We start from the raw sequence: 16,411 nt of genomic DNA, 5'->3' as shown, positions 1-16,411 counted from the left end.
TTTTTTATCTCCCGATAAATTTGGCACAGTGATTGTCATCAATTGTCTGGGGTATCAGAGAAACTCAGGAGGGTCTTCAACAAACACTGTATCCCTGTGTGTTTCAAACCCAGTAACACACTCAGACAGAGACCAGTACATCAACACAGGAGAGCTCACTCCTCAGGCCAGGACTCTGCTGCCCACTCACATCTCAAGGAGAAAGCCCACTCCTCTGATGACAACAACGTCCACATCCTGGACAGAGAGGACAGATGGTTTGAAAGAGGAGGAAAAGAAGCATCTCTGCAAAAGTAGAGAAACCATGGCTAAACAGAGGAGGACGAGGTCTGAGATGCCACTTATCTCCAGTTTCCAATGCTGCCCTTTCACCCCTTCATTCAACAATCTAACCTCAAAGAACAACTGTTCACAAATGGCCTCCTTTGACGCCAACGACTGTCGTTAAGACTCAATAGAGCACTAACCAAGTCCAGACCTACTTCCACCAACCACCAGACCAGGACCAGGACCAGGCTGGGACTAAACCAGCACTAACAAAGTCCAGACCTACTTCCACCAACGACTGCCACTCTAACGACGGGCGTTGGCACTCGGAGCTCAAAGGGTTCCAATGACATCATCGGCCTTGTGAGAGGTTAAATACCTGGATCTCTACACCAGTTAGTTGGACCAGTCCCAGCCTGGTCCTTGTCCTGGTCCAGTCCCAGCCTGGTCCTGGTCCTGGTCCTGGTCCTGGTCAGATGTGCACATAATCTGATGAAGCCTCTTGGATGAGAGGTGAAAAGTCTTCCTAGACAAATAACCACGTCCAGTTACTTTTGACTGATGCTTTGGGGAAAACGACGACCTGGACACATGAGAACATTCACAGTTCATAAGTTCAATCTGTACGCTGATGACACCGTTTTCTATATTAGCATTATATTTTAGTTCAGTTCAGGTGAGGGACATCGCCTCTGGCCTGGACACTGTTTAATGAACATTTGAATTCCTCACTCTACATTGAAGGAGACATTCAGAGTTCAGAGAGAGTTCATATTGATCAGAACCACCAAAGGTTGTTTGATGTGACAACACTGGATATTTAAAGTTGAAATGTGGAGATGTCAAATATTTGGAATAAATGTTTAGTTGTTTTTTCTCCATAATGTTGTAATTGATCACAAGGAGAGACTGTTGCTTCTTAACATAAAATAACAAACCTTGTATGAGATAGAAGTGAACAAACACAACGATGCACGCAGAATGGTTACACACGGCCACTCTTTTCGCAATTTTTGGCACTTCTGCAATGGTTCAAACTAGAATTGACTGGTTAGGGCTTGTTTTTTTTCCTGATCTTCATCCCTCACCTGTTTTTGCCGTGTGAGTGTTGAATAATATTTGACATCTCCACCCTTCAACTTCAAATATTCAGTGTTGTCACATCAAACAACCTTTGGTGGTTCTGATCATTATGAACTCGCTCCAAGCTCTGAATGTCTCCTTACATGTAAAGTGAGGAATTAAAATGTTCATTAAACAGTTTCTGGGCCAGAGGCGATGTCCCTCACCTGAACTGAACTCAGTACAGACTTCATCACCTTACACACAGAGAGAGAGAGACTCTGTAAGGGTCAGTGTGAAAATATAAGAGGGTCACTTCAGCTCTCTTAGTGGAGCCACACCTGGGTCAGGGATGGAAAAGACCCAAACTGGACTGAGTTGAAGCTGAGTTAGATCTCACAGATTCAAAGGAACACAGTTTTAATGGTGCTACTCTGCCTATATAGAAAACGGTGTCATCAGCGTACAGATTGAGCTAATCAACTGTGAATGTCACTGGGGGCTCAAACTGAACCCCAACTCAGCTGAAGTGAGTTTCTGCTGAGTTTTTTTAAACACCTCAAACAAGAGTCTGTCTCTGTCACATGGTGATACTTTGAGTGTTTGTTCTTTTAATGAATGATATCAAAATGAGCCAGTTGGTGACATTGGCAGAACATTTACAGTACATATCCACAGGGCATCAGTGATGAGTTTAAAGACAGAGGAAGAGCCACCTGACAATCAGACAGAGGAGCAACGAGGAACCAGAACACGTCTGTGGTGAGCTGCTTTTTCTCTCTCTATGTTTTATAATATCAGAACAGTTGATGTAAGGACATTTGGGACCTGAACACAAGACGTTATATTTGATAGTCTTGAAATTGACAGATCGCTGCTGTAGAGATCTGATTATGGATGTGATCAAACTGCTGTTGTCCACATGTTCTATGAGGTTTATGTCTGAAAGCAGCCGTGTTTATACTTTAAAAAGTGTATTTCCCTAAATATTAAACTAGTCTTTTAACAGGGACAGTGTTTCCAGGAGACAGAGACATGTACAACTGTGTCATCAACATATTTACAGTAACAGTGTTTGATGTAATTATATCTGAATGATGTGTCTTAATGACTGTATCTACAGACTGAACATTAGGGGTCCAAGACTTGAACCCTGGGGGTCTCCACTCACTATATCAGCCTTTCTAGAGATTAAATTAGAGAAGACACAAAGAAATAATGGTCCTTTGGTTGATATGCAAAGCAAATTAGGACTGAGACACATTGCTCAAGTCTTTGCATATTATTAACAATGTTATTCAAACAACTTAACATGTTTTATCTCGTATGTTTACATCCTACATTATGGAAGAATAGAACATGATGGGATTTGACGTTGAGTTATGTCTAGTTTAAAGTGTAATTTGATAGGATGTAGTGAATATGTGAGTTTGATCACCTTAAACCTGTGTAGTGTTAAGTACTTGGTTGTTTTTCTACATTCAAACTTAAAACGTTCACATTTCCAGGTAATATTCCAGCTGTGGATCTCTGAGAGTTAGTGAGGCCTGAGTCATGCGTCCAGTTGTGTTAATTGCTGTCCTGATGTTGGTCCGTGTCCAGGACACTATGACTATTAACTTAATTCCACGTAAGTACAATGGGTTCAGCAACAATGTATTGAATAAGCTAAAACCCCATAAAACCTGGTTATTAAAGCATTTGTGTTCCTACAGCTGGTGCAGAACTGTTCTTATGTAGGCAATTTCCAGACAGACCATGTGGTGACGGATGGAGCCGCCTTGATGACGATCGCTGTGTTAAATACTTCAAGACTCCAAAAACCTTCAGTGAAGCAGAGGTGATGCAAACACACACAGGGATCAGAGAGAATGATAATAAATCTCTCCTCATCTTGTGCAGACAGTTATGATAATGTTCAACACTTGCTCACATTTCTGTTGATTTCAGGAACACTGCCGCACTTTGAATGCTGGTCTGGTGACAATGCACAAAATGGATGACATGTATAACCTGATTTGTTTGAACTGGCGTGCAACAAGAGAAATCCAAACTGTCTGGATCGGAGTCGTAAGATCAGGGGTGAGCAGTGAATGTGTGATTGTGATCAGAGAGCAGACAGATTGGCTGTTAGTGAACTCAGTGATGGATGAATGGGAGGAAAGAGCCTGATGTCTGATACATAGAGGAGTGTGTGTGTCACATGTCATCACTGATCCTTTCCAGAGCAAGTTCACATACACTGATGGATCCGAGCTGGACTACCGTGTTTGGGCATTGGGTGAGCCAAACAACGCTGCCGGACAAGAGGACTGTGTCGAAATGATCATCAGTTTTGGTAAGGAAAAATAGAGTCGACAGAAAGGTCGTTTTTAGTCTGAGAATTAAGGGCGTATGTACACGTAGGGTTTCTTTCTGAGTGCCAGTGATTCTTTTCAATCGTTCCCTATGACGAGAGAGCGACTGGCTGCCTCGAGAAAAGACACAGGATCTGGAATTTCAACACGCAAAACCAGCTCAAGGGACAAAAAAGTGTATTAGACCACAAAACACCAGCATAGTACACATGTCAGGCCATTACAGTAGGTGGCGCTGTAACTCTACCACAGAAATACACCTGTAAACAGAAATACACTTAAACACAAACAGAATGGGGGTCCGTTTCACAAAGCAGGTTCAACAAACTCTGAGTCTAACCCTGAACGCTGAGTTGATCTACTCTGAGATAGGAAACTCTGAGTTTTCGGTTCCAGAGCAGCAGATTTGCGTTAGGTTGATCAACTCAGAGTAGTTTGACCTGGAGTTAAGCCCGTGCACCACAAGTCAATAAATGGAGCCCTGATTCGACGAGTCACCACGGCAACGGGGAAGGGGAGGCTACGTTTTTCACCCCACTGTTTTTTCGACCTATAGGAGTAGTTTACATATATATATATATATATGTAAACTACTCCTATAGGTCGAAACAACAGCCTTCTGGTCCAGAATATCACCTTTAATGCTAGGGGATGCATTCCACCGCAGGGGTGCTGAATACGGCACAACAACTACAGTACCGCTGGAAATGCAAGAACGTCTATAATCAATATCTTGATTTCTACTCGATATTCAGAACATTTATAAACCACTGAATGGGATGTTTTCTGTTTTTTTCCCAGAAAGGGTAAGGTGGCGTGACATACGCTGCTCAGTGAAGAATAACGTTGTGTGCGCCAAGAAGATGTGATCATCAGCAGCTGATTTCACATCTCCAGTCAGTGTGGACATGGACAGCTGATCAGCTGTGCTGCAGTTGGACCAGTCTGTTTCATGATAACCACTGCAAACACAAGCTTTTAGATTTACTGCAATAAACGCTTCAGCATTCATGTTCCAGCCTCTTCTTTTATTTCTGTTCATGTTTAGAAACATGAGAGGAGAAATCTATGTGGCTTTAATGTGGCTCGTTACACTGCAACATATTATTCACCTGTGGCAATAAACAGAGTTCACCTGACCACACCTGAGGCAGTCTGGCTTGGAAAGGACACGCCCCCCTCAGGTGTTTCCACTCACTTAATTAGAGGCTTTATGTGCTGCCTTCCTCCTTTGGTTTGTCTCGTTGCCTTGAACCATGTGAACGACCTGTAAGCAATTATCATTATTTTATCTGTTGATTCACGTTGTTATTGCACACTTCTGTGTTTGCATGTTTGCTATTATGACATCAAGGACATCATGAGTGAGCATGCACGACAGGAGTGAGGTAACATACAGGCCTAGGCATGAAAATGATAGTCTTCTTCCTCTGATGGCATCATTTTAACGTGTAAAGACTTTTTATCACAGATTAGATGAATATAAGTATCACTGAAGGATACAAATAACTAAATGTGCAACTATTTTGCATCAGTGGGCTCAGTTCACTTCTGTCTCATACAATTGTTTGTGATTTTAATGAAGCAACAGTCTCTCCATGTGATCAAACATTTATTAAGGCGAAAGAACAACTTATCTCCACCCTTCAACTTTAAATATTCAGTGTTGTCACATCAAACAACCTTTGGTGGTTCTGATCAATATGAACTCTCTCTGAACTCTGAATGTCTCCTTACATGTAAAGTGAGGAATTCAAATGTTCATTAAACAGTTTCTGGGCCAGAGGCGATGTCCCTCACCTGAACTGAACTCAAATATTATGCTATTATAGAAAACGGGGTCATCAGCGAACAGATTGAACTTATGGACTTTGAATGTCACTGGAGGGAAAAACTGAAACTCAAACAAGAGTCTGTCTCTGAGTCACATGGTGATACTATTTTTGTTTGTTTATTTAATGAATCATATCCAAATGAGCCAGTTGGTGACATTGGCAGAACATTTACAGTACAGTACATATCCACAGGGCATCAGTGATGAGTTTAAAGACAGAGGAAGAGCCACCTGACAATCAGACAGAGGAGCAACGAGACACCAGAACACGTCTGTGGTGAGCTGCTTTTTCTCTCTCTATGTTTTATAATATCAGAACAGTTGATGTAAGGACATTTGGGACCTGAACACAAGACGTTATATTTGATAGTCTTGATATTGACAGATCGCTGCTGTAGAGATCTGATTATGGATGTGATCAAACTGCTGTTGTCCACATGTTCTATGAGGTTAATGTCTGAAAGCAGCCGTGTTTATACTTTAAAGTGTATTTCCCTAAATATCAAACTAGTCTTTTAACAGGGACAGTGTTTCCAGGAGACTGAGATATGCACAACTGTGTGTCGTCTGTATGTGCCTTATTGACTGTACCTACAGACTGAACAACAGGGGTCCAACAATTGAACCCTGGGGGTCTCCACTCACTATATCAGCCTTTCTAGGGATAAAATTCCAAAAGATACAAAGAAATAATGGTGATTTGGTTAAGATACAAACAAGCAAGTGTTTACTGCACATGGAGAGGAATAAACATATTTACCAAAATATGATGTATTGATTATGTTTGATTGATCATCTAAAGCCTATTGAGTGTTGCCTGCTTTCATATACACTTTAAACGTTCACATTTCCAGGTCATATTCCAGTTGTGGAGCTCTGAGAGTTATTGAGGCCTGAGTCATGGGTCCAGCTGTGGTGACTGCTGTCCTGATGTTGGTCTGTGTCCAGGACACTCTGACCCAGCATTTGCGTAAGTAACTTACTATTACGACACATGATTGAACCAAAACCACAGAAACTAATTTACGCAATTTTTGCTCCCACAACAGGTTTACCTGAAGACTTTTGTCAACCCACACCATGTGGTGATGGATGGAGCCGCATTGATGACAATCACTGTGCTAAATTGATCGGGAGTAAAAAAACTTTCAGTGATGCACAGGTGATGGAACCACACACACACACACAGTCAACAGAATAAAGAGAATAACTATCTTCATCTATGATACTGTATGTGATGATAAAGTGCTGGTGAAGAGTAACACTCACATTTCTCTTGATTTCAGGAACACTGCCGCACTTTAAACAGTGACCTGGTGTCAGTTCACAGTCATGCAGCGATGATAAAACTGCTTTGTTTGACCTGGGGTACCAGCTTTTATCAACAAACGATCTGGATTGGAGCCCAAAGATCAGGGGTGAGCAGTGAATGTGTTACAGATTGGCTGTTAGTGAACTCAGTGATGGATGAATGGGAGGAAAGAGCCTGATGTCTGATACATAGAGGAGTGTGTGTGTCACATGTCATCACTGATCCTCACCTTTGTGTTTTTCAGGGAGAGTTCAGAAACACTGATGGATCTGAATTTGACTACAACTATTGGTATCCTAGTCAACCAGACAACAGAGACGGACGAGAGGACTGCATCGAGTCAAACTTTAAAGGTGAGGCAGAATAAAGGAGTAAAGGTTGTAGATTCAAGAATGGGAATGAAGTTTTGAATATGACACAATGTGCAACTCTGAATATTCATGTGCATCTGAAAAACAACAGGCATCCTGAAAAACCACACAAACATTGGTCGCACTGACCAGTGTTTGCTTTTGTTCTTGTTTGATATCAGCTGTGGAAGCTATGAAGTACAACTTTCCTGTTTTGGTTGAGTCATGAGACGTGTAGCCTTAATTTAGTCAGTCAGACTTAAAGTCAATAACAAAAGGTGTACCACACCCTCTCATTTCCTATTTCTGTGTCTGTTCCGACTCTCAAATTCATCTTTATGCTGATGATACTGTAATCTACTCTTCTAAGCCTTAAAGTTTACAAATTCAGCACTCTTTACAATTTCATTTTAACTTGGTTCAAATATGGTTCTTATCTAAAAAGCTTCACCTAAATAAAGAAAAATCTAATTTTATGTTTTTCAGTAATAGATCTGGTCTACAATCTAACGAATGGTCCCTAAAGTTTCTTGATGGAGCACCGAGAGACAGTGTAACTGACTTTAAATACTCCGGCCTCCTGCTTGACTTCAAGTTATCCTTTAAACCCCACATTGACTCAATTACAAAGCAAATTAGTTGCTGTTTGAAACGACTGTATCGCTCCGTTGACTACAGGTCCGTAAAATAATTACTTCACCATTATTATTCCCCATTCTTGACTTTGCAGATATTATCTATGAGAACACCACAGAATCAAATCTTCATCCTCTTACTGTGCTTTATAACAGCCTCTGTACATTTGTTCTTAGATGTTCATACAGGACTCATCACTGTTCTCTTTCACAATCTCTGAATTGGTAAATCCCAAAGCCAGAAGACTCTTTCATTGGCTTCTTTTTATTTTTAAATGTATTCATTTTAATTTGCCTTTATACTTAAAACAACTTCTATCTCCTTATAGTACACACTATAACTTAAGACATGCTGATCATCTTTTTTCACACTCCTATGATACTTAAAGAATCGGGTCGTTGTGCATTTCTATTCAAAGCTCCATCAGACTGGAACGATCTCCCGTTGCTTAGGTCGACTACTTCTCTCCATGGTTTCAAAGCATCACTACTACTTCATTTGCAAACCTCTTGGTCTTGCTTCTGATTTTTATTTATTTTTGATTTTTATTTCATATATTTATCCCTATTCAAATTTTTCATCCATATTCTCATTTATATCACTCTTGTATTTAATATATTCATCTCATAAACCTGTACCTCTGCAACCTTTCTTCTTTTGTAGCACGGATATCAATGAATTGACTACGAAGTTGAGTTTTGGCCGTCTGGGGATTAGCCGGGGTCAGGAGAGTCTTGTCTGTGTGACTGTGTGTGTGTGTGCATGTATAAGTCCTGTATTCTGTCTCACTGTATTTCTTTTTTTGACTTTCTATCATGTCTTCCATTATATGGAAGGACCCCCTCGAAAATGAGATGATTCATCTCAAGGGGCTACCGTAAATAAATATATATTATATGGAAGTTTATTATGTTAATAATCATTTATCATGAACACAAATCTTATCCTGATGAAATGTAACTACCTCTGTGAAGTAACAAGAGGATTCTGTTTGAATTCAGACATTGTGTTTAATAAACCACTGAAAGGAAGTTTTCCACTGTAACTACTGATGATACTGAATCAGACTTTTTCTGTTTTCCAGTGACAGTAAAGTGGTTCGATGTACCCTGCTCAAAAGTTAATTTCTTTGCATGTGCCAAGAAGATGTGATCATCAGCAGCTGATTTCACATCTCCAGTCAGTGTGGACATGGACAGCTGATCAGCTATGCTGCAGTTGGACCAGTCTGTTTCATGATAACCACTGCAAACACAAGCTTTTAGATTTACTGCAATAAACGCTTCAGCATTCATGTTCCAGCCTCTTCTTTTATTTCTGTTCATGTTTAGAAATATGAGAGGAGAAATCTATGTGGCTTTAATGTGGCTCGTTACACTGCAACATATTATTCACCTGTGGCAATAACCAGAGTTCACCTGACCACACCTGAGGCAATCTGGCTTGGAAAGGACACGCCCCCCTCAGGTGTTTCCACTCACTTAATTAGAGGCTTTATTTGCTGCCTTCCTCCTTTGGTTTGTCTTGTTGCTGTGAACCATGTGAACGACCTGTAAGCAATTATCATTATTTTATCTGTTGATTCACATTGTTATTGCACACTTCTATGTTTGCATGTTTGCTATTATGACAGCAAGGACATCATGAGTGAGCATGCACGACAGGAGGGAAGTAACCTACAGGCCTAGGCATGAAAATGATAGTCTTCTTCCTCTGATGGCATCATTTTAACGTGTAAAGACATTTTATCACAGATTAGATGAATATAAGTATCACTGAAGGATACAAATAACTAAATGTGCAACTATTTTGCATCAGTGGGCTCAGTTCACTTCTGTCTCATACAATTGTTTCTAATTTAATGAAGCCACAGTCTCTCCATGTGATCAAACATTTATTAAGGCGAAAGAACAACTTATCTCCACAGTTCAACTTTAAATATTCAGTGTTGTCACATCAAACAACCTTTGGTGGTTCTGATCAATATGAACTCTCTCCGAACTCTGAATGTCTCCTTACATGTAAATTGAGGAATTCAAATGTTCATTAAACAGTTTCAGGGCCAGAGGCGATGTCCCTCACCTGAACTGAGCTCAAATATAATGCTAATATAGAAAACGGTGTCATCAGCGAACATATTGAACTTATGAACTTTGAATGTCACTTGAGGATAAAACTGAACCCCAACTCAGCTGAAGTGAGTTTTTAAAACACCTCAAACAAGAGTCTGTCTCTGAGTCACATGGTGATACTTTCAGTGTTTGTTCTTTTAATGAATGATATCAAAATGAGCCAGTTGGTGACATTGGCAGAACATTTACAGTACATATCCACAGGGCATCAGTGATGAGTTTAAAGACAGAGGAAGAGCCACCTGACAATCAGACAGAGGAGCAACGAGACACCAGAACACGTCTGTGGTGAGCTGCTTTTTCTCTCTCTATGTTTTATAATATCTGAACAGTTGGTGTAAGGACATTTGGGACCTGAACACAAGACTTTATATTTGATAGTCTTTAAATTGACAGATCGCTGCTGTAGAGATCTGATTATGGATGTGATCAAACTGCTGTTGTCCACATGTTCTATGAGGTTAATGTCTGAAAGCAGCCGTGTTTATACTTTAAAGAATATTTCTCTAAATATCAAACTAGTTTTAACAGGGACAGTGTTTCCAGGAGACAGAGACATGTACAACTGTGTCTTGTCTTTGTGTGTTGTTTTGACTGTACCTACAGACTGAACAACAGGGGTCCAAGACTTGAACCCTGGGGGTCTCCACTCACTATATCAGCCTTTCTAGGGATAAAATTACAGAAGATACAAAGAAATAATGGTGATTTGGTTAAGATACAAACACATGGAGAGGAATAAACATATTTACCAAAATATGATGTATTGATTATGTTTGATTGATCATCTAAAGCCTCTTGAGTGTTGCCTGCTTTCATATACACTTTAAACGTTCACATTTCCAGGTCATATTCCAGTTGTGGAGCTCTGAGAGTTATTGAGTCCTGAGTCATGGGTCCAGCTGTGGTGACTGCTGTCCTGATGTTGGTCTGTGTCCAGGACACTCTGACCCAGCATTTGCGTAAGTAACTTACTATCACGACACATGATTGAACCAAAACCACAGAAACTAATTTACGCAATTTTTGTTCCCACAGCAGGTTTACATGAAGACTTTTGTCAACCCACACCATGTGGTGATGGATGGAGCCGCATTGCTGACAATCACTGTGCTAAATTGATCGGGAGTAAAAAAAACTTTCAGTGATGCACAGGTGATGAAAACACACACACACACACACACACACACAAAGTCAACATACTAAAGAGAATAACTATCTTCATCTATGATACTGTATGTGATGATAAAGTGCTGGTGAAGAGTAACACTCACATTTCCTTTTGATTTCAGGAACACTGCCGCACTTTAAACAGTGACCTGGTTTCAGTTCACAGTCAAACAGAGATGATAAAGTACTTTGTTTGTCCTGGGATACCAGCTTTTATCGGCAAACGATCTGGACACGCACATGGCACACACTTCTAATTTTGATTACATTTCTGTTGATTTCAGGAACACTGCCGCTCCTTAAATGGTCATCTGGTGTCAGTGCACGATGAGGACCAGTTTCTTAACCTCATGTGTTCGACCTGGAATTTAAACTCTGAACTGACATTTTTTTGGATAGGAGCCCAAAGATCAGGGGTGAGCAGTGAATGTGTTATAGATTGGCTGTTAGTGAACTCATTGATGGATGAATGGGAGGAAAGAGCCTGATGTCTGATACATAGAGGAGTGTGTGTGTCACATGTCATCACTGATCCTCACCTTTGTGTTTTTCAGGGAGAGTTCAGAAACACTGATGGATCTGAGTTTGACTTTAGTGTTTGGTATCTTGGTCAACCAGACAACAGAGACGAACGAGAGGACTGCATCGAGTCAAACTTTAGAGGTGAGGCAGAATGAAGGAGTAAAGGTTGTAGATTTAAAAATGGGAATGAAGATTTGAATATGACGTTGTGTTTATTAAACCACTGAGAGGAAGTTTTGTTTTCCAGTGTACGGAAGGTGGTTTGACGTACGCTGCTCAGAAGTTAATTTCTTTGCATGCGCCAAGAAGATGTGATCATCAGCAGCTGATTTCACATCTCCAGTCAGTGTGGACATGGACAGCTGATCAGCTGTGCTGCAGTTGGACCAGTCTGTTTCATGATAACCACTGCAAACACAAGCTTTTACATTTACTGCAATAAACGCTTCAGCATTCATGTTCCAGTCTCTTCTTTTACTTCTGTTCATGTTTAGAAATATAAGAGGAGAAATTTCTATCAACTTCTTCCAGATGCATCTGTTTTAATCACAACTGTGTGCAACAGATTTAATGGTGACAACATCCTGTGTGTCCCACTTTGTCTATACTTTATATTCAGTAACTTACAGTAAAGATAAATAGCTGGTGTTTGACGGACAGGTGGTCGTCTGCTGTCTGTCCATGGTGCTGAACTCAGCCCAGACAGTCAGACTACCCCTGACTCAACTGTCAGAAACCGCCCCGGACGCTGCCATCTTCTTTTTTTTACATGTCCACGGGGCGCTGCCATCTTTAAGTTTTGGCAGGAAAGGGAGGAGCTTGGGTGGGCAAGGGTGCATTGATTGGATCCTGAGTAGGACCTCACGAGGGGTCCATGTGCCCGCCCACTTCTATCGGCAACCTGACATGATTCTTACCTTAATAGATATATGAGGCGTTTACTCTGCTAACCATCGAGTCTCATCATGTTTAGAAATATGAGAGAACCACATTCAGTGTGCACCATCGTTTTTAATGCCTTTGACATTTCAGTTCAGTGCTTAAGTGCTAATGTTGACGTGCTAAAGTAATTTAACCAGCTTTATTCACACCTCGTTTCCTGGACTGAGACCAACATCACTAAGGTTTCCCTTCTGTAATATTTTTGATGGGACCTTCTCACACAGAGGGGAGTCTTTGGTAAAGACGTATGTGCACTAAAGTCACTGTTTTCTGTGTCTCATGTTTCTTTTTTGAGTAGTTTCCTGTTCGTCCAGGTGGCGGCACTATAACACTGTGACACGCAGTCTGTAAGCTTCACCTGGTTTATGAAATGGGTCACACTTCCTGCACACAGACGGGTGTTTGTTCAGTTGTTCGGTGTCTTTTGTGACATAGTTCATGCTAATAGAGCACAGTGTCCATAAAAGCACTTCATTTAAGTTGGGCATTCACAAGAGACAGATTTAAAGTGATGAACTAGTTAAAAATGAGCAATAATAGAAACAATAAACACGACTACATAGAAGGCAAGATCAGACGCTATAGGACAAAGTGCCTTTTAAAACTTTAAACTGACTCTTTTCATGACTTGGGCGAGACCATTTCAGGGAGGGAACCACGAATGAACCCTTGGTTTCTGAGCCTGGTATTTGGGACGGACAGTAGACCTTGTTCATTAGACCTCAGTGAGCTCACCATGGCTAGATGATGCAATAGTTCCCAGATATAAGGGGGGGGGGTCAGGTCAAAAATACCCCGGTTGGTCGGCTCGTTTACGCGCAGGTGCTCGGGTCAGTAGCTCTAAGGAAGGTGGCGCTCGGCTCAGACTGAGGTCATGTTCAATGGTGATGACACTGAGCACCTGATGCGCCTTCACGTGGTGGGGCTGAGGTACTACATTCAAATAACATAATTGGTTCAGTAACCAACAGATATTTTTCCACATAAAAAACAGATGCATCTGGAAGAAGTTGATCAAGATTTCTCCTCTCATATGAACAGAAATCAAAGAAGAGGCTGGAACATGAATGCTGAAGCGTTTATTGCAGTAAATGTAAAAGCTTGTGTTTGCAGTGGTTCTCATGAAACAGACTGGTCCAACTGCAGCACAGCTGATCAGCTGTCCATGTCCACACTGATTGGAGATGTGAAATCAGCTGCTGATGATCACATCTTCTTGGCGCACACAAAGAACTTCTCCTCTGAGCAGAGTGCATCATTCCAGAGCCCCCAGGCTGTAAAACACACAAAACATCACGTTTAGTGTCATCAGGATCAAATCAAATCAACCTTTATTGATATGGCGCTTTTCATACAGAAAAGTATCACAAAGTGCCCGACAGGGATGTACAGTAAAAGAGAAACATCAAATAAAATACGGAGAAGAAAGAACCCAACCCTCCCACCCCCACAGTCATGCACAGAGACACAACAACTATGTATACGTTCATAAACACATTCACACAGACACACACACTTGCACCTACACAAACACTAGCTGTCACTACAGAGACATGGCCGGGCAGCGAGACCTGAGGTACAGAGGAGGCTAGAGGAAGCTTCCTTTGGGGGGCAACCACACCGGGAGAGAGTCACAGTGGAAGAGAAGGTGCACATTTGTGGTAAACAATCATTCACATGACCAATGCCCCTAAATAACGCTTCATGTTCTCTGTTTGTGGCCAAATTTCAATCACAAAAATGTCTCCGAGTGGTAAAAAGAATATTTTCTCATCACGTAGATCAACAGAAACTGAACACATGTAGCAGTGTCAGTATAATAGCAGCAAGAAGCGTCATGCTGGACCACGGCAGCAGGCACCACCACCACCATCAGACCTTTTTCATCTTGAAAACTTGCTTCCATCGATTCTTAAAATTACAAATTCAACCTCACTTACTAAAACGGCTCGAATCAACGCAGGCCTCCTGTGCATGAGTGTTGTCTGGCTCACCAGGATACCAAAAGCTGTAGTTGAATTCAGATCCATCAGTGTTTCTGAACTCTGCCTGAAAAACACAAAGGGGAGGATCAGTGATGACATGTGACACACACACTCCTCTATGTATCAGACATCATGCTCTTTCCTCCCATTCATCCATCACTGAGTTCACTAACAGCCAATCTATCACGCATTCACTGCTCACCCCTGCTCTTTGGGCTCCAATCCAGAAGGTTTGGTCATAAAAGTTGGTATCCCAGGTCAAACAAAGCAGTTTTATCATCTCTGCATGACTGTGAACTGAAACCAGGTCACTGTTTAAAGTGCGGCAGTGTTCCTGAAATCAAGAGAAATGTGAGTTATACTCTTCACCAGCACTTTATCATCACATACAGTATCATAGATGAAGATAATTTTCTCTTTATTCTATTGAATGTGTGTGTCTGTATGTGTGTGTGTGTGTGTGTGTGTGTGTGTGTGTGTGTGTGTGTGTGTGTGTGTGTGTGTGTGTGTGTGTGTGTGTGTGTGTGTGTGTGTGTGTGTGTGTGTGTGTGTGTGTGTGTGTGTGTGTGTGTGTGTGTGTGTGTGTCCATCACCTCTGCATCACTGAAAGTTTTTCGAGTCTCGATTAATGTAACGCAGCGATCGTCATCGATGCGGCTCCATCCGTCACCACATGGTTCACCTGGCTGATTTTCACATTGAGGATTTAAAAGATCTGTGGGAACACAAGCGCTTAAATGACAAAGTTTCTTGAGTTTAAATTCAATAATGTGTTGGTGATATTATGGTACTTACAGTTTAAATCGACAGTCTGTAAGTAATTAGGACGTAAGGTATTACTACGCATACTCTGGGTGCCCAGGACACAGACCAACATCAGGACAGCAGTCACCACAGCTGGACGCATGACTCAGGTCTCACTAACTCTCAGAGCTCCACAACTGGAATATGACCTGGGAATGTTACGGGTTAAAAGCCTTTAAAATGTAAATATCCTTTGATAGTAACTCATTCATTGACAATAGAGATCTCTTCTATTCTACAGAGAGAAAAAGCAGCTCACCACAGACGTGTTCTGGTTTCTCGTTGCTCCTCTGTCTGATTGTCAGGTGGCTCTTCCTCTGTCTTTAAACTCATCACTGATGCCCTGTGGATATGTACTGTAAATGTTCTGCCAATGTCACCAACTGGCTCATTTTGATATCATTCATTAAAAGAACAAATACAGAATGAGAAAAACAAGCAGAAACTCATGTCAGCTGAGTTGGGGTTCATAATATCAGTCTGTTTGCTGATGACGCAGTTTTCTATATTAGCAAACTTACTTTCTTTCAGTGTTTGTTCAAATAATGAATTACATCAAAATGAGCCAGTTGGTGACATTGGCAGAACATCAGCATGTCAACAGGGCATGAGTGGAAAGTTTGAACTTTATCAAGCCCCATGCTCTTGATGGGACCTTGGAGAGTCCACCCCACTGCAGCGGGGCCTCCTGGGGGCCCAAGCCTGACTGGCTCAACTGGTGTTATAAGATAGGGCTGATCGGAACCAATGAAGAGTAAAGGTTCGGCTTCCTTTAGGGCAGGTATGAGAAGGCCGCGTAGGTGTCTAAACTTTGCCCGAAGACAATCAACCGGGTAGGTATGCTGAGCCAAACTGACGGGTAGCTGTGAAGGCACTGTCAATGTCACAGCTGGTCTGAGGTTCGGCAGCAGGGGAATTATGGAAAGACACTGTGTGTCCATGCAGCACTTGGATATCTTGACGGACTGTGCATAGGGGGAGATCCTCAGGAAGGCCCTTCATGCAGAGAGACTTAGCGGCTCCTGGCAACAGCATGGT

General features: G+C 41.5%; 1 protein-coding gene and 2 long non-coding RNA genes across 3 annotated transcripts; 2 read left to right on the top strand and 1 right to left on the bottom strand.

The window, feature by feature from the left end:
* The first annotated feature begins 3,299 nt into the window (after positions 1 to 3,299).
* LOC310964455 lies at positions 3,300 to 4,543 on the top strand. Its single transcript, XR_014593743.1, has 3 exons — positions 3,300 to 3,411; positions 3,556 to 3,667; positions 4,488 to 4,543. It is a non-coding gene; the product is annotated as an uncharacterized lncRNA (long non-coding RNA).
* Positions 4,544 to 6,400: 1,857 nt separating this feature from the next.
* On the top strand, positions 6,401 to 6,939 carry LOC310964457. Its single transcript, XR_014593745.1, has 3 exons — positions 6,401 to 6,490; positions 6,570 to 6,682; positions 6,807 to 6,939. It is a non-coding gene; the product is annotated as an uncharacterized lncRNA (long non-coding RNA).
* A 6,812-nt stretch (positions 6,940 to 13,751) lies between these two features.
* LOC310964440 (C-type isolectin Sp-CL4-like) lies at positions 13,752 to 15,657 on the bottom strand. Its single transcript, XM_083937571.1, has 6 exons — positions 15,633 to 15,657; positions 15,365 to 15,522; positions 15,163 to 15,284; positions 14,772 to 14,903; positions 14,525 to 14,633; positions 13,752 to 13,858 (listed from the first exon to the last, which is right to left on the bottom strand). The coding sequence occupies exons 2-6, from the start codon at positions 15,474 to 15,476 to the stop codon at positions 13,791 to 13,793; spliced, it is 543 nt and encodes a 180-aa protein (XP_083793697.1). The 5' UTR covers positions 15,477 to 15,522; positions 15,633 to 15,657; the 3' UTR covers positions 13,752 to 13,790.
* Positions 15,658 to 16,411: the final 754 nt, after the last annotated feature.

The sequence above is a fragment of the Echiichthys vipera genome (genome assembly GCF_963691815.1).
Source record: "Echiichthys vipera genome assembly, chromosome: 22".
Taxonomy (NCBI): domain Eukaryota; kingdom Metazoa; phylum Chordata; class Actinopteri; order Perciformes; family Trachinidae; genus Echiichthys; species Echiichthys vipera.
The sequence above is the reverse complement of the archived record's forward strand: the minus strand, read 5'-3'. Positions and strand labels throughout refer to the sequence as shown.